At 54.1% G+C, this 17092-nt stretch overlaps 2 protein-coding genes across 14 annotated transcripts in view; one reads left to right on the top strand and one right to left on the bottom strand.

Annotated features, from left to right (window-relative positions):
• The window catches only part of LOC101061460 (chloride channel protein 2-like), a 23804-nt gene continuing 6712 nt past the window's right edge, over positions 1-17092 (top strand). For 5 of the 13 annotated variants that reach the window (XM_029831678.1, XM_029831683.1, XM_029831680.1 and 2 more), the window contains exons 1-12: positions 4582-4841; positions 11169-11322; positions 11872-12003; positions 12139-12267; positions 13044-13177; positions 13255-13335; positions 13761-13784; positions 14146-14224; positions 14364-14489; positions 14610-14694; positions 15012-15113; positions 15718-15820. In XM_029831678.1, coding sequence (XP_029687538.1) covers positions 4680-4841; positions 11169-11322; positions 11872-12003; positions 12139-12267; positions 13044-13177; positions 13255-13335; positions 13761-13784; positions 14146-14224; positions 14364-14489; positions 14610-14694; positions 15012-15113; positions 15718-15820 — 1311 coding nt within the window. In that variant the 5' untranslated portion in view covers positions 4582-4679. Of the gene's footprint in view, positions 732-4574; positions 4842-11168; positions 11323-11871; positions 12004-12138; positions 12268-13043; positions 13178-13254; positions 13336-13760; positions 13785-14145; positions 14225-14363; positions 14490-14609; positions 14695-15011; positions 15114-15717; positions 15821-17092 lie in introns of those variants that run through there. The other 8 variants (XM_029831689.1, XM_029831685.1, XM_029831684.1 and 5 more) reach the window with 6 other exon arrangements.
• LOC101077824 (zona pellucida sperm-binding protein 4-like) lies at positions 9064-10888 on the bottom strand. Its single transcript, XM_003978180.3, has 8 exons — positions 10545-10888; positions 10283-10473; positions 10111-10205; positions 9883-10040; positions 9617-9809; positions 9400-9544; positions 9260-9335; positions 9064-9187 (listed from the first exon to the last, which is right to left on the bottom strand). The coding sequence occupies exons 1-8, from the start codon at positions 10816-10818 to the stop codon at positions 9105-9107; spliced, it is 1215 nt and encodes a 404-aa protein (XP_003978229.1). The 5' UTR covers positions 10819-10888; the 3' UTR covers positions 9064-9104.

Genomic DNA, 17092 nt, shown 5'->3' with positions numbered 1-17092 from the left:
GCGACGCTGCAATTGATTCGGCCTCAGAAGGGAACGGGGGGGGGGGGGGCGCACCGCCCATCAGACGACGTTGACGCATCTCCTGCTCAAACTTATGAGGCGTAATCGAGGTGAATGGCGGCGTCTGTTGGCAGAAGTGCGCGTTTGTGCTGTGCTCGACGGGAATAAAACGCACTTTTCTGCCTCCTCCTGTCTGCACATAATTAGGAAGGTGCGCGGCGGCTCTGCGGAAGATGACCGGCGCGCGTGAATTTCTGCACACGCGGGGAAGAGTGACGGTGACACTGGTGCACCCGCAATGCATCACGGCCGCGACAGCCCAGCTGGCTCGCCGCGCGCCACAGGCGGACTTTCCGCGCTCCCACATTAACGCCGCCTCACTCTGATGCGGCTCCGCGTCCCTCCGGCTCCCCGCAGCCACCGCAGCATCTTCCGGCGGGCGCCGCTCCGGACACGCGGGAATTACGCGCTGACAACTTTGGATCGAGTCGCCGTCAGGGATCTGAAAAAGGTCCCCCCGCCGTGACGCGTGATCCCGGCAGTCGTCCGCTGTCTCGCCGCATCATCGGTTAAACCTGCCCGCTGCAACCTGTAGCTGCGCGCCCCCCCCCCCCCCTCTAATTTCAGACCTTGTTTTGCGGCGCAATGGGGGGACACAGCTGACGCTTCCGGATCCGCAGCCAGCGCACGAGCCGAGATAGAAGCAGAAGAAAGAAGACTCGAGCGCAACCGTAAGTGTCTCTTTTATCCGTCCAAAGATTCGAATCCGTGTTTGTGCCCGGAACTTTACCCGCGCCTCAAGGGCAAGTTGAAGGTCTGAGTGTTTCCAGTGCCGTCGGCAGGGTGCGGGTCCTCCTGGTCCTGCCCAGCGTTTGGGACGGACGCGGCCAGCAAGAGCGTTTTAAAGCTCGGCCCAGAACGGAACATAAATCAGATCCGTCTTGATGGAGTCACTGGGCAGAAACTTTAGGCCCAAATGGTCTCGAGCTCATCTCCTTCTTCTATCTTCCACCACATGATGGATTTAGATCCCTCACCCGGAACTCTGGTGGTTCTGGATCTTTATTCTGAGGTGTTTCAGCCCTGGTAAAGGTTCCTGTGGAGCGATGTGGGTCAGTGTGCTGCTGCTTGGGGCTGCAGAGCACCTGGTTCCTGGGCTGAGCCCCCCCCTGGTGCCCCCCCAGCTCCACCACACATGGAGGTGGGGGGGCAGTTCGCCCACTTTAGCTCAGAACATTCCCAGAGGTTCTTTGGAGAATTCCAAGAGGATTTTGGCAGGAGGGAAGTTTTGGCACCTGATGAAGCAGCAGCTGTGTCTCACTCAGCACCTGAGCTGCACCTGCAGCACCTCGCACAGTCGCTATGTGGCAGCGCAGCACCGTCGCACCGCAGCACCGTATCACTGCAGCAGAGTAGCACCACAGCACCGTCGCACCACAGCACTGTAGCACCACAGCACCGTATCACTGCAGCAGAGTAGCACCGCAGCACCACAACACCGTCGCACCGCAGCACTGTAGCACCACAGCACCGTAGCACCACAGCACCGTAGCACCACAGCACCGTAGCACCACAGCACCGTATCACTGCAGCAGAGTAGCACCGCAGCACCGTCGCACCACAGCACTGTAGCACCACAGCACCGTATCACTGCAGCAGAGTAGCACCGCAGCACCACAGCACCGTAGCACCACAGCACCACAGCACTGTAGCAATACAGCACCGTAGCACCAGAGCACTGTAGCACCACAGCACTGTAGCAATACAGCACCGTAGCACCACAGCACTGTAGCACCACAGCACCGTAGCACCACAGCACTGTAGCACCACAGCACTGTAGCACCACAGTACCACAGCACCACAGCACTGTAGCACCACAGCACTGTAGCACCACAGTACCACAGCACCACAGCACTGTAGCACCACAGCACTGTAGCACCACAGTACCACAGCACCACAGCACTGTAGCACCACAGCACCACAGCACCACAGCACCACAGCACTGTAGCACCGTAGCACCACAGCACTGTAGCACCACAGCACTGTAGCACCACAGTACCACAGCACCACAGCACTGTAGCACCACAGCACTGTAGCACCACAGTACCACAGCACCACAGCACCTCAGCACTGTAGCACCACAGCACTGTAGCACCACAGCACTGTAGCACCACAGCACTGTAGCACCACAGTACCACAGCACCACAGCACCACAGCACTGTAGCACCACAGCACTGTAGCACCACAGCACTGTAGCACCACAGTACCACAGCACCACAGCACTGTAGCACCACAGCACTGTAGCACCACAGCACCTCAGCACTGTAGCACCCTCCAAACAGGAGCTAAACTTGCTGATGTGGCAACTTTTATGGCCTCAAACATGCAAAGTGAGAGCACACACACACACACACACACACACACGCACACACACACGTGCGCATGAATACAAGTGAGTTTTAGTTTTTAAGCACACACGAAGGCATCATGGACCACTGGATCAATCCATCCATCCATCATCCATCCATCCACCCCTCCATCCATCCATCCACCCCTCCATCCATCCATCCATCCATCCATCCATCCATCCATCATCCATCCATCCATCCACCCCTCCATCCATCCATCCATCCATCCATCCATCCATCCATCCACCCCTCCATCCATCCATCATCCTCCACCCATCATCCATCCATCCATCCACCCATCATCCATCCCTCCACCCCTCCATCCATCCATCCATCCACCCATCCATCCACCCCTCCATCATCCATCCACCCATCCATCCATCCACCCCTCCATCCATCCATCCACCCCTCCCTCCCTCCCTCCCTCCCTCCATCCATCCACCCCTCCATCATCCATCCATCCATCCACCCCTCCATCCATCCATCCATCCAACCACCCCTCCATCCATCCATCCACCCATCATCCATCCATCCATCCATCCACCCATCATCCATCCATCCACCCCTCCATCATCCATCCACCCCTCCATCCACCCCTCCATCCATCCATCCATCCATCCACCCCTCCATCATCCATCCATCCACCCCTCCATCATCCATCCATCCATCCATCCACCCCTCCATCATCCATCCATCCATCCACCCATCCATCCACCCCTCCATCATCCATCCATCCACCCCTCCATCCACCCATCATCCATCCACCCCTCCATCATCCATCCATCCATCCACCCCTCCATCCACCCATTATCCATCCACCCCTCCATCATCCATCCACCCATCCATCCACCCACCCCTCCATCATCCATCCACCCATCCATCCATCCACCCCTCCATCATCCATCCATCCATCCATCCACCCCTCCATCATCCATCCACCCATCCATCCATCCATCCATCCATCATCCATCCACCCCTCCATCCATCCATCCACCCCTCCCTCCCTCCCTCCATCCATCCATCCACCCCTCCATCATCCATCCATCCATCCACCCCTCCATCCATCCATCCATCATCCATCCACCCCTCCATCCATCCATCCACCCCTCCCTCCCTCCCTCCATCCATCCATCCACCCCTCCATCATCCATCCATCCATCCACCCCTCCATCATCCATCCATCCATCCATCCACCCCTCCATCATCCATCCATCCATCCACCCATCCATCCACCCCTCCATCATCCATCCATCCACCCCTCCATCCACCCATCATCCATCCACCCCTCCATCATCCATCCATCCATCCACCCCTCCATCATCCATCCATCCACCCCTCCATCCACCCATCATCCATCCACCCCTCCATCATCCATCCATCCATCCACCCCTCCATCCACCCATTATCCATCCACCCCTCCATCATCCATCCACCCATCCATCCACCCACCCCTCCATCATCCATCCACCCATCCATCCATCCACCCCTCCATCATCCATCCATCCATCCATCCACCCCTCCATCATCCATCCATCCATCCATCCACCCATCCATCCATCCATCCATCCACCCCTCCATCCACCCCTCCATCATCCATCCACCCCTCCATCCACCCCTCCATCATCCATCCATCCATCCATCCATCCATCCACCCATCCATCCATCCATCCATCCACCCCTCCATCCACCCCTCCATCATCCATCCATCCATCCATCCACCCCTCCATCCACCCATCATCCATCCACCCCTCCATCATCCATCCACCAGTTTTCTTTTTGGCTCTTTTGATCAGAAATCATGTTTTATCACGATTGGAGCTCTGATATAAAACAATATTGTTACCTGATGAGGTTTGTAAATGTGTGAAATTGTCAGAATCTGATCCGTTAAGGGAGACCAACAGAGCTGGATGAGCACACACACACGCACACACGTGCACACGTGCACACACACTTGTGGGCTGCTCATGCTCTCCATGCTGTGATGAGTCAGGAGAGCATCTGCGTCCACTCTCAGATAAAAACCACTGCAGAAAAAAGTTGGAAAAATACTGCAGGACACACGGATCAACTGGAAATTCCTGTGAAGTCCGGCAGTAACTCGGATGCAGCAGTGGAGGAGGAGGAAGAGGAGGAGGGGTAGGAAGAGGAGGAGGGGGGGGGTTGCAGTGCGCCTGCACAGAGCTGCTGCGAGGCGACAGCCAGCAGCCAGATCGGCTCTCATCTGCGCACGTACTCGTGCACACACGGCGTCATGCGGAGGAGATCCGGATGACAGAGCTGTCACACAGCGCACGTGACGCGCACAACCGCGCCGACCCCTCCCCGTCTGGGCCACTCGAACCTCCGGGAATCAGCTGCCTCCTTGGAGACGCGGTCGCCATGGCGAAGGACAAGAGCGTGAACCGGACGCTCCAGTACCAACAAACTTTGGTGAGTTCCGGGTCGGTGCTGGTGTGAGGGTGTGTCTGATTAGGAATTCCAGATGGATCCTCATCGGTTACATCGTTTCATCTCCTTCCTCCTCATCCGCCCACAGGTGGCGTCTGGTCCACCTGATCTCAGTTTAGATTTAATTGGTTCTGATTGAGGGAGTAAAAGTGTGAGGTTGGCAGCAGCTGCTGGGTCGTGTTGAGTCCGGTTAGAGCTCCCTCACCCTGCAGCCATCGCCACGGCAGCCATCGCCACGGCAGCCAACCCTGCTTTATATGCTGCTGCGTACCTGATCTTGGCGCTGCTCTCCCGTGCACACGTGCACGCCTGCAGCTGAGAGGGGCCCGAGAAGATCAGGGTGTTTTTCAGGTGTGAAGATCGATGCCTGGCTACACGTCTCGGCGAATAGATCAATAGTAATGGGAAATGGCCGCCCCCCCCCCCTCTCCGCTTGGGTCGCTGTCTTTATCATCAACTCTCTGTGCCCCCACTAAACTTTGGACGGTGAGCGGAGCTGAGCCTCGGATGCTCAGGGCTCCTGGATTCTAATGCTGATGAATGGCTCCAGGGGGTTCATCGTTTGGATTCAGCCGGGCTGCGCACAGGCGCTGGTGCATAGCAGGACTGGGCAGGTGACAGAGCAGATAGATCTACCTGATACATTCCAGGGGGGGGGGGGCAGCAGCGTTCTCTCCCCGTCTGCACTGCAGAATTGATGGTGATATGAATCTGGAGCTAATTTGTCCAAAAACAACCAGCGTTTCTGCTGCACGTGGCAGCGTTTATGGAAATGAGCTGACGACTGAGTAGTTGGTGTAATTAATGTAATTAATGAATGTGGCCACCTCTCAAGATCAGAGCGGCACTAATGCTGCTGTTCACTCACACAGCAGACACATTTCATGGAAAAATGCTGAGTAGTAAAACGCAGAAGGACCAGTTATTTATAACCAGGAAGTATTGGTGGGGGGGTGTGATGTCATGTGATGTCATGTGATGTCATGGTCGTTGGTGCAGGTAGAAGATAGAAGGTGTCTCCAAAAAGACATGTGGGAGTGGATATCTGTGCACGGTCTCCCTTTATAGGAATGTGGGCAAGTTTGCTCCATGTTCCAGCTTCCTATACGGTGTGTGTGTGTGTGTGTGTGTGTGTGTGTGTGTGTGTGTGGGTGTGTGTGTGTGTGTGTGTGTGTGTGAGGGGGGTGCTGCCTCTACAGTCCTCTCAAGCCCACACATTGATGCCTGAACCTGTCAGACATGCTCACAGCCTCCAAACAGGAGGAGGCGCCAGAATGTGGCTGCAGCAGGAAAGGAATTCATCATCCAGCTGAAAATGAAGACCCCCCCCCCCCACACACACACACACAAACCCCCCAACCCCCCCTCAAAGACCACAGGGCTCTGCGGCACTGCAGAACTATGTAACAGTAAACAGCTGTGAGCAACCTGCTGCACCAGTTAAAGCTGATAGGTCTGATTCCTCAGGACCTTTGTGTCGGTCGATACAGAGCTCTGCATCAGGAGGAAGCAAGTGCACGTGCACTCCTGCACATCAGGAGGAAGCGAGTGCACGTGCATTCCTGCACATCAGGAGGAAGCGAGTGCACGTGCACTCCTGCAGCCCAACAGCTGAGCTCACACGAGCACATCTTTGAATGCTGCGCAGCATTTGGACACAGACTGTATCAGTGAGAAGTTGTTGCCTCAATGTGTGTGTGTGTGTGTGTGTGTGTGTGTGTGTGTGTGTGTGTGTGTGTGTGTGTGTTGTCTTGTACACAGAGCAGTTGGTAAATATGAGCATTTGTTCTCCCAACCTGGAGGCCTTTAAAATGCTGCATTTGCCATCAGGACACAGGCGTCACTCTTCTGGCCAAACTATTCTGCTGCCTGTAGCTGTGCAGCTTTGACTGCATGCCCCCCAACACACACACACACTCACACACTCACACAGTTTTCTCAGGGGTCTACTGATTCTGGCTCAACTCAAAGCACCAAGTGTCAGGAAGAAGAAACACAACTAAACTTAATAGTCTATCAATAACTGCCAAATTGGTGGTTTTGTTCCTTTTAATCTACTAATTGAATAATGGCCTATTTTAGTTGGATAGGTTCATATGGGTGGGTCTCTGGGTCTGGGTGTGTCTCTGTAGGTCTGGGTGGGTCTGGGTAGGTCTCTGTAGGTCTGGGTAGGTCTCTGTGGGTCTGGGTGGGTCTGGGTAGGTCTCTGTAGGTCTGGGTAGGTCTGGGTAGGTCTCTGTGGGTCTGGGTGGGTCTCTGTAGGTCTGGGTAGATCTCTGTGGGTCTGGGTAGGTCTCTGTAGGTCTGGGTGGGTCTCTGTAGGTCTGGGTAGATCTCTGTGGGTCTGGGTAGGTCTCTGTAGGTCTGGGTGGGTCTCTGTAGGTCTGGGTAGGTCTCTGTAGGTGTGGGTAGATCTCTGTAGGTCTGGGTGGGTCTCTGTAGGTCTGGGTAGATCTCTGTGGGTCTGGGTGGGTCTCTGTAGGTCTGGGTAGGTCTCTGTGGGTCTGGGTGGGTCTCTGTAGGTCTCTGTAGGTCTGGGTAGATCTCTGTAGATCTGGGTAGATCTCTGTGGGTCTGGGTGGGTCTCTGTAGGTCTCTGTGGGTCTGGGTAGGTCTCTGTGGGCCTGGGTAGGTCTGGGCACCCCTATCGCTACCTAGCTTTGTTTTAGGCAGGCTTTTAAGACACCGTAACACAGGGGCGCTTAATACGTTGGTCGGGATCTACCGGTCGATCGCCAAGGTACTATCTAAGTGCTGCAATGCCAACAAGCTAGTCAGTTTGTGAATCACTTTTGTTTTTTTCCTCTTAAGAGGGGCATTAAAATGAGTGGGGGACCAAGTAAAAGAATAAAACTTCTCACTTTCATTCAGAATGGGAGGAGGGTGTGTGCCTCCTCTGCCAGTCTGCCATCACAATAGCAGAGAAGGGAAATGTGGAGCGTTATTTTTGGAGCGAGAGCACACAAGCTCCACACAGAAAGGCCGTTTCTAACGGGGGAACGAACCTTCTGGCTGTGAGGCAACAGAATATTGATCACGCTTACACAAATAAAACTGCTCTTTGTGTAAAATGATGAATCCTCCATGATTGCCACTCTCCTCATTCCTTTTACATTTTGTAGTCGGATTTTTAAACGCCATGCCGGTTTGCAGCCACGTCTTCCTTTCAGGTTTTTCCCTGAACTGAAAGGCTCCTTTCTGCTGGCATTGATTTCAGTTACGAAAGAGTCGGCAGCAACTGGTGGGAGGTGGGAGTGAACTGGTGTAGAGGGCTGTGGAGTGGGAGGTAAACTGACTAATGAAGGTACAAAAGTTGGTCGTGTGGGAGGTTAACTGGCTACAGAAAACAGCTCATTTAACCCACAGGGTGCTCTCCAGGGGGCTGGGATCCAGATGGCCAGCAAACACTTCCATACAGGCCCTGTTTATACCTACAGTGGGTGTGTGGTGCTGGCCGTAATGTACGCCTGTACTCCTTCTGTATAAACTGTATTCAGCAGCAACTACACTCAGTTCAGCTCGCTCTTGTCTTGACTGCTTCATCCCTTTCAGGGTCACAGGCAGGTCCCCCTGGATGAGTTGCCAGTTCATTGCAGGGCTCTATATGAGCATTTGGTACCTTGGCAGTGCTCTGAAGGTGTTCTGGCACCCCCCTTCTACCAGAACACCCTTCATGTTTTGGCTGTCCTGGGGCTGGAACCAGGAGCAGCAAAAGGTGGAGCCACCAGCAGCCCGCTCAGTTCAGCTATGACTAGATTAGATTGTGTCGGTGAAAAGCAGCATTAGCAACTGGATCCTGTGTGAAGTGGAGATAAACACACAGATCTAGTGTGACCACAGATGTTACCAGGTTGTCAACCTCACACCTTCCCCTTGGTTTACTGCCCTGGGCCTCAGCTGGTGGTCCTGAGCTCAGACATTTACAGCTGCTCTGGCCCTCCTGCTCAGGGGAGCTGAAGCAGGCTGCTGTGATGCACATCCCAGTGGGAGGGGGGGGGGGGTGCTGGTCCACACAGCCCTGAACAGTGCAGATGGTCAACCAGAACCCTACAGGGAACTCTGGGAGTGGAATAGATGCTGCATTCATGGTGCAGCTGGTTCTTTGGATCAGAGCAGTGAGCAGCCTCCAGAGACCTTCTGGCCACTGGTACAGGCATCTTTGGGGCAGCTCAGACAAAGGCTACATAAATGAGTGCAACAACAATTCTAAGGAACCCTTTTATTTAAAAGTTGCAGGTTAGTGGATCATCTTGACGTGGTAATGATTACTTGTCCACTTGAAACAAAGCCCTTCTGACTTGAAGGAACCCATGTGGCCACAGCCCTTCCTGCAAGGAGAGGACAGTCAGTTTGATCTTGTAGGCAAGTGTTTCAGTCTGCAGCCATGTTCTGGGACTCACGTTGCCGGTGGCAGGGCTGGGCACAAGAGTTGGTGCTGCTGGGATGGCACACTGCCGTGTTACAGTGGATGAACACCTGAGGAAAGGCATTGCGTCACCTTCAGGAACCTCATTTACAGCTGTTAGCATCTCAGCTTTACCGTGTCCTTCTGAACATTCATGGTGTCGTCCACAAACGCAAACATTTTAAAGGTGAAACGTTTGTAATGGTTCGGGTTTTGGAGTCCAGAGGAGCCGTCCACTTGCACCACTTTGGTCAGGTAATGATCGTCAGCGTAGGGACACCTGAGGCACGACAAAGCTGGAGATGAGCGAAGGGGACTGTTACAGAAGCAGGCAGTCAGCAAAGCTAGATACCCATTTATGAGGAGATCCCACTGTGGAAAGCTGTGAGGACTTGGTGTTGACGTGGCCCAGCAGTGCTCCAGGTTCAGGACGATGTTTGGATCAGCTCGTTCCACCAGGTTCACCTGAACAAAGATTTCTTCCCTCAGCAGTTTGGTGATTGGATACTCGGCCGGTGTGTAGAAGGAACTGTAGGCTTTCTCTTCTGCGATTTAAGAGTTTAGCGTCAAGACACATTTTAATAACCAACACTGCTCTGCGGCGTCTGTGCTGCCCACCTGGTCTGCATCCCTTTGAATGGCACTCTCCACTGGCCAGTTTCAGCTCCACCCTCAGGGGTCCTATGGCAGCAACGGCCAAAGGTGGAGGAAGGTCGTTAACCTCCATGATAAGAGCCTCCACAGCCGTGCCAGAATACCGACACTGGAACAAGAGCCTGAAAAAGGGAGATTAGACCTCAAATCCTCCAGTGGACCCAGAAAATAGGGTTCAGAGTTACCACCCACTCAAAATGGCTGTCTCTGGTGATGGAGCCTCTGGGTCCAATCCCCACTTCATAAGACGACGACATGTGGTTCTCGTAGACTATGTAACCATCTTCCTGCAGAGTCAAGAGTGGACGCCATTTTAAGAGCTGCACGCTGAAACTCCAGCAGCCACTTTGAAGGTTCCACCCACCTCGCTCATCGTGGTTCCACATGCTGTCACAGGGAACTGGAAGATGGCAAACGCAGTGGTGAAGTCCACAGGGGTGCAGGAGGGGTCGTTGGTGTCGAGCAGGCTGATCGAGTCCACGTCCATGTGTGGCCAGGTAGCGTCCCGAGCCACAACCACCACAAACTGGCCGTCACTGGTACACTGCACGGTCACTGGTGAGGCAGCAACAGGGCCCGTTTACCCTCGCCGTGCACGAGTGCCCCCACACTCAGCCAACACTCACCTGCTTTGCCGTAGTAGCACTGAGATCCATCAAAGCAGCAGTTGATTTTGTCACACTCCTCAGCAGTGACGTCTTGAGTGCCGCACCGGATCTTCTGTCCTTCCTCCACCTGGCACTTGTCAACCAAATCCGTGGGCGGCGAGACGTTGGGTTGCTGCAGAGGATGCTGAGGCTGCACTTTCTCCACAGGCGGCATCCACTGACGCCAGGCAGTGACATCACAAGCCAAGAGAACAACCACCACAACTCCAAACAGACACTTGCACTGCTCCATTATGGTGTCAGCAACCACACACTGGCCCAAACTGTGACAACAGTACCAGAGTGCCCAGATTGGGCTTTTATACTGGTCTGACTGGCGCCGTTTCCAGGGAACTCCGCCCCCCCCTCATTAGGACTTAATTGCATGCACACGTGTGCAGTTAATCAGCTGGGAGCTGCCAAGTGCTGCTAATTGTCTGCTGAGTCACAAATGAGGGCCTTTTATTTTCAGAGACGTGGTGAAGAACAACAACGAACAACAACGCGCTTTTCCAGCAACAGAATCCATCTTTCCAATCAAAGCCTCGTTTTCCAGGGCCTGTGTGAGCGCTCTGTCCTCCGCTCTCTTCCCTAAATGAACAGATGTATGGGCGGTACACGCAGGAGCTGGGGGTGTATGCCAAGGAAGAGGCGGCCCGCCTGCGGGATGGAGGAGGTCTGCGGAGGAACGCCAGCGTTCGTGGTCGCACCGCGGACGTGCTGGAGTACCAGAAGGACCCCTGCGCCAAGTGCCAGTGTAAGTGATGAGCACGCACCAGGCCCAGTGTGCAGGTGGCATAAGGCTCCAACACACTCTGAAGGTCATTCCCAGGCTGAGTGTGTGTGTGTGTGTGTGTGGGGGGGGGGGTCTGCTGCATGCAGTCACCACACGTCTCCACTCTCATCCCCATCAGACGGCATCTGTTGCTGTGTATCTCCTATATTATCAGTATTTTACTGGCATGATTTTCTCAGATGTGGATCTGGTAAATGTGTTAGTAGCACAGTGGAGCCCCTCCAGGGACCGGTTCTGGGTGGTTAAGTCCATTCCAGACTTTGGCAGCAACCACAGACAGAAAAAATGAGTCCAGTGATGCTTCTTTTATCTGACCCAGCTCAAAATTGGAGATTCGTGCGTCAGGTTGGAGTTTCCAAGAGGACCCAGCTCTGTGAATGTGGTGCTGGAGGTGGATGAAGATGAGCTCACGCTCCACCAGCTCATTCACAGACGCATGTGCAGCACCTACACATGCCTTTAATGTTCCTCAGGAACCATTTGAAACGTCTCTCCTGCTTTGGTCCTCAGTGTGTGCGTCTCGCTGTCAGAAATTCCTGATCCTGCGGGTTGGGGAGGACTGGATCTTCCTCATCCTGCTGGGGCTGCTCATGGCTCTGGTGAGCTGGGTCATGGACTACGCCATCGCCTTCTGCCAAGAAGGTAGGAAAGAGTTTCAAAGACAGGTGAAAGGCTCCTGATTGGCCATCGAAGCCTTCATGGAGAGCAAAAGAACCCCTTTAAAAATCATCCATCAAATCTTTAGTTTGCTGTGTGTGTGTGTGTGTGTGTGTGTAGCACAGAAGTGGATGTATGCTGGCCTGGACAGCAACCTGCTCCTGCAGTACCTGGCCTGGGTCACCTACCCTGTGGTGCTCATCACGTTCTCGGCAGGATTCACGCAGATTCTGGCTCCTCAGGCTGTGGGTGAGACGTGCGCACGTTTACGTGCAGCTTACGCACACGCCCGTGCACACGCCCGTGCACACGCCCGTGCACACTTCCACATCCTTAAAGTGTTCAGCGAATGTCAAAGAATCACCTGTCGTGTGCACCACACAGAGGAGATGATAGACCACCCCCGACATGATGATGTCATCTGACCCCTGGGTTCATTTGTTCCTCCTTACCCCCCCTCCTCCCTCGATCCCCCCCCCTCTCTCCCCTCTCTCTCCCCTCTCTCTCCTCTCTCTCTCTCCTCTCTCCCACCCCCCTCTCTCCCCCCTCCCCCCTCTCCCCTCTCCCCTCTCCCCTCTCTCTCTCCTCTCTCTCCCGATCCCCCTCTCTCCCCCCCTCTCTCCCCTCTCTCTCCCCTCTCTCCCCTCTCTCTCCTCTCTCCCACCCCCCTCTCTCTACCCCCTCCCCCCTCTCCCCCCTCTCTCCCCCCCTCTCTCCCCCCCTCTTTCCCCCCTCTCTCTCTCTCTCTCCCGATCCCCCTCTCCTCTCCCCCCCTCTCTATCTCTCCCTCCCACCCCCTCTCTCTCCCCTCTCTCTCGCTCTCCTCTCTCTCCCCCCCTCTCTCTCCCCTCTCTCTCCTCTCTCCCACCCCCCTTCTCTCCCCCCCTCTCTCTCCTCTCTCCCTCCCCCCTCTCTCTCCTCTCTCCCCCCTCTCTCTCCTCTCTCTCTCTCTCCCCCTCTCTCCCCCTCTCTCCCCCCTCTCCCCCTCTGCTCACTTTTTGTCTTCTTTCCATCACCCCACCCAGGTTCTGGTATCCCTGAGATGAAGACGATCCTCAGGGGGGTGGTCCTGAAGGAGTACCTGACTTTTAAAACCTTCGTAGCCAAAGTCATCGGTCTGACGTGCGCCCTGGGCAGCGGGATGCCTCTGGGCAAGGAGGTAGAGCGGCTCCCTTCTTCAGTCCCAAACCTAACGGTTTCACCATGTTGTCCTCTAAGCGTCTCCTTCCTTCTCAGGGTCCTTTTGTCCACGTTGCCAGTCTTTGTGCTGCTCTGCTCAGCAAATTCATGGCTGCTCTGTTCGGGGGGATTTTTATGGTAAGAAGGGACCGACTGTTGGACCCAAACCTCTAACTGCTCTTCAGCTTCTTTCACTGACTGAACCGTCATCATGTTTTACTTTGTTATTCGATTCCAGCACAGATAGACGCCTCTCAGGTTAAAAGGTTGGACCCCTGCGGTCTCCATGATGTGTTTTTGTTGATTCCTTAACTTCCTGCTGTCTCCAGGACACGTTCTGCTTCTGCATCCGTCATGAGGAGGAGGAACTCTGCAGCGCTTGATCAGTCTGTTAAAATCTTCTTTCAGAACACAGAATGGAGAAACTGTCTGCTGAAGCTCATTGTTCAGTTTAGATGATAAGCTGGACGTCCTCCAGGCCCGTGAACAAGGTAAGCGCACGGCTCCCACAGATGGCGCTCACGCTCTTCTCTGTCTTTTCCCTCCTGCCTTCCCTGCTAAAGGAAGAACCCTTTGAGGGCAGCAAGGTATGAGCAGGCTCCTGGAGGTTACCAACATTAGAGATCCATGCTGTGCATGTCTGGAGGTCCGTAGACGGACCTTTCATTGTGTCTGACCCTGTCCAGCCCGTCACCGCCACACATCGATGCTTCTCAACAAACATCTCATTCCACCACTTCAGCAGCCAGACTGGGTCTGGAAGTCACCGCCTCCCATAGCCGCCACTCATGCACCGCCTGTTGACCTGTGTACTAGCACTGCATTGCTCCTGAGTGTGTGTGTGTGTGTGTGTGTGTGTGTGTGTGTGTGTGTGTGTGTGTGTGTGTGTGTGTGTGTGTGTGTGTGTGTGTGTGTGTGTGTGTGTGTGTGTGTGTGTGACTCGGACAGAACGAGCTGCGGAACACGGAGATGCTGTCGGCCGCCTGTGCGGTGGGCGTCGGCTGCTGCTTCGCTGCCCCAATTGGAGGTAAACCAACGCAGGATCTGTTGAAACGGGAGCTGTGGCGACAAATTTAGCTGATGTTTGACACTTTGATTGAGAGCAACGTGTGTGTGTGTGTGTGTGTGTGTGTGTGTGTGTGTGTGTGCGCGCGTGCACGCTGCAGGGGTCCTCTTCAGCATCGAGGTCACTTCCACGTTCTTTGCTGTGAGGAACTACTGGAGGGGCTTCTTTGCTGCCACCTTCAGCGCCTTCATATTCAGAGTTCTGGCTGTGTGGAACAAGGACGAAGGTAGGTCTGGCTGGGCCAGGTCTGGCCGGGCCAGGTCTGGCCAGGTCTGGCCGGGCCGTCCTCCACCAGGGGCTGTTGGGGGACGTGGCTCTGGACTGGAACACGCTTGTTTCTCTCCAGAGACCATCACTGCTCTCTTTAAGACCCGTTTCCGTCTGGACTTCCCGTTCGACCTTCAGGAGCTGCCAGCCTTCGCCGTTCTGGGGTGAGCGGCTCCCTCTGGATCAGCTGATCCCAGACCAGATGAGTCCTCTCTTTCCTCAGTTGTCTCTCTTTCCCCAGTGAACTGGGCATGAAATGCCCCTCAAACCCTGCTGGCTCCGCCCTCCGTCCAGTTTAAACACTTGCTGCCAGCACATTGTAACAGAAGGAGATAAAGAAATGATCAGCAGTTGGTTTGGTGTCAGAGGGGATCAAGAAGATCATTTCCAGTGTGTGTCAAGGATTCCGGCTCTGCTTTCTCCTGGATGCTTCCCAGTTCCTCCTTCAGGAGACAGACGGCATCTTTGTCTGTGTCTGCAGAATCGCCTGTGGCTTTGGCGGCGCTCTGTTCGTCTACCTGAACCGTCTGATCGTGGAGTGCATGAGGAAACAGAAGACCATCAACAAGTTCCTGTTGAGGAAGTGAGTACCTGATGCTTTGTGTTATGATATAACACAACACAGCTGAGTTTAACGGTTTAAGTCTGTTTAAGTTTGTCCCTTTTGGAGTCACGGGAGGGTTTAATCGCTGAAGTATTTCCCTCCAATGACAATAAAGGGGCTCTGATAAACGGCGTGTTTCTCCTCGCTGGTGGAAGTAAAGATGGTGGATGTGGTGCCAGATCGTCTCTAACTGCCTTCCTTCGTCCTCTAGCTGCTGCCGCTCCATTGAAATTGATAAATTCCTGTTTTTCAGCATCCTAAAGTTCGCTGCATTCGCTTTCGTGCATTTTATGCCGTTCTTTGTGCTAAGCTAAGTTAGCTTCTTCATTTCTGCCACATTTCGAAGTGCAGCAGATGGTTGAAATGCATCTGCATGCTGATGTTCATGCTGATGTTCATGCTGATCTTCATGCTGATCTTCATGCTGATTTCTACCAGCTGTTCTGTAAACCAGCTTCTTCAAATGTGCGTTGACGTTGGCACCGTCTTGATGCACATTGAGTAAAGTAATCCATTACTACCGTTTCCATCCTCGCCACGGAAACTCGACCACGCACAGACACAGATATTAATGATCCTGCAGCCCGTCCCTTCCCGTCAGACGCCTGGTGTATCCCGCCCTCGTCACCCTGCTCGTCTCCACTCTCACCTTCCCTCCAGGCTTCGGACAGTTCATGGCAGGACAGGTGAGAACACGTTTTCACACTCTTGTGACTGTATGAAGACGCTCCTCTGCTGCTGCTGGGGGGGGGGGGGGTGATTGTAATGTAAACTGAAGGGAATGTGAGCTTTGGGTGAGTCTACACCCCTGCTTTCTACCCCTGCCTGTCGGAGGATTGTTTAGTTTCTCCAGACACTCAATCATGACATGTTGGAATGGTTGTTACTGCTGGTCACCTCATCTTAAACCAGCTAAATTTATTTTTACTGTTGACCACTTTCACACCTTTAAGTTATGTGAATTGCAATTGCACTACCTAACCACCAGGGGGCTCCCCCAAGACCGACCTTCCTGTAGGGTCACTTCCTGTATGGTACTGGTGGCCAGCAGGAGTCCCATAGCTGTCCTCACCGCTCAGGTGCTCAGGTGTGCACGAACCAGTCAACCTGGTTATGGTGAACATAAACTGGGACTGAGGATTTGAGGACTGTATCCTGTCATGGTGTCACCTGTATCAAGTCGTGGTGTCACCTGTATCAAGTTGTGGTGTCGCCTCTATCATGTCGCGGTGTCGCCTCTATCATGTCGTGGTGTCACCTCTATCATGTTGTGGTGTCGCCTCTATCATGTCGTGGTGTCGCCTCCATCATGTCGTGGTGTCGCCTCTATCATGTTGTGGTGTCGCCTCCATCATGTCGTGGTGTCGCCTCCATCATGTCGTGGTGTCGCCTCTATCATGTTGTGGTGTCGCCTCCATCATGTTGTGGTGTCGCCTCTATCATGTCGTGGTGTCGCCTCTATCATGTCGTGGTGTCGCCTGTATCATGTTGTGGTGTCGCCTCTATCATGTCGTGGTGTCGCCTCTATCATGTTGTGGTGTCGCCTCTATCATGTCGTGGTGTCGCCTCTATCATGTCGTGGTGTCGCCTGTATCATGTCGTGGTGTCGCCTCTATCATGTTGTGGTGTCGCCTGTATCAAATTGTGGTGTCGCCTCTATCATGTCATTGTGTCACCTCTGTCATGTCGTGGTGTCGCCTCTATCATGTTGTGGTGTCGCCTGTATCATGTTGTGGTGTCGCCTCTATCATGTCGTGGTGTCGCCTCTATCATGTTGTGGTGTCGCCTCTATCATGTTGTGGTGTCGCCTCTATCATGTCGTGGTGTCGCCTCTATCATGTCGTGGTGTCGCCTCTATCATGTCGTGGTGTCGCCTCTATCATGTTGTGGTGTCGTGGTGTCGCCTGTATCATGTTGTGGTGTCGCCTCTATCATGTCGTGGTGTCGCCTCTATCATG

The sequence above is a fragment of the Takifugu rubripes genome, chromosome 22 (genome assembly GCF_901000725.2).
Source record: "Takifugu rubripes chromosome 22, fTakRub1.2, whole genome shotgun sequence".
Classification (NCBI taxonomy): domain Eukaryota; kingdom Metazoa; phylum Chordata; class Actinopteri; order Tetraodontiformes; family Tetraodontidae; genus Takifugu; species Takifugu rubripes.
Note: the sequence above shows the minus strand (reverse complement) of the source record. Positions and strands in the feature narration are given on the sequence as shown.

Coding starts and splice junctions, on each gene's coding strand:
- LOC101077824 (XM_003978180.3), bottom strand. CDS start 10,818: ATGGAGCAGTGCAAGTGTCTGTTTGGAGTTGTGGTGGTTGTTCTCTTG. Junction 9,545..9,616: donor TGGGATCTCCTCATAAATGG/GTATCTAGCTTT, acceptor GTCGTGCCTCAG/GTGTCCCTACGCTGACGATC. Junction 9,188..9,259: donor CCAGCCCTGCCACCGGCAAC/GTGAGTCCCAGA, acceptor CTCTCCTTGCAG/GAAGGGCTGTGGCCACATGG.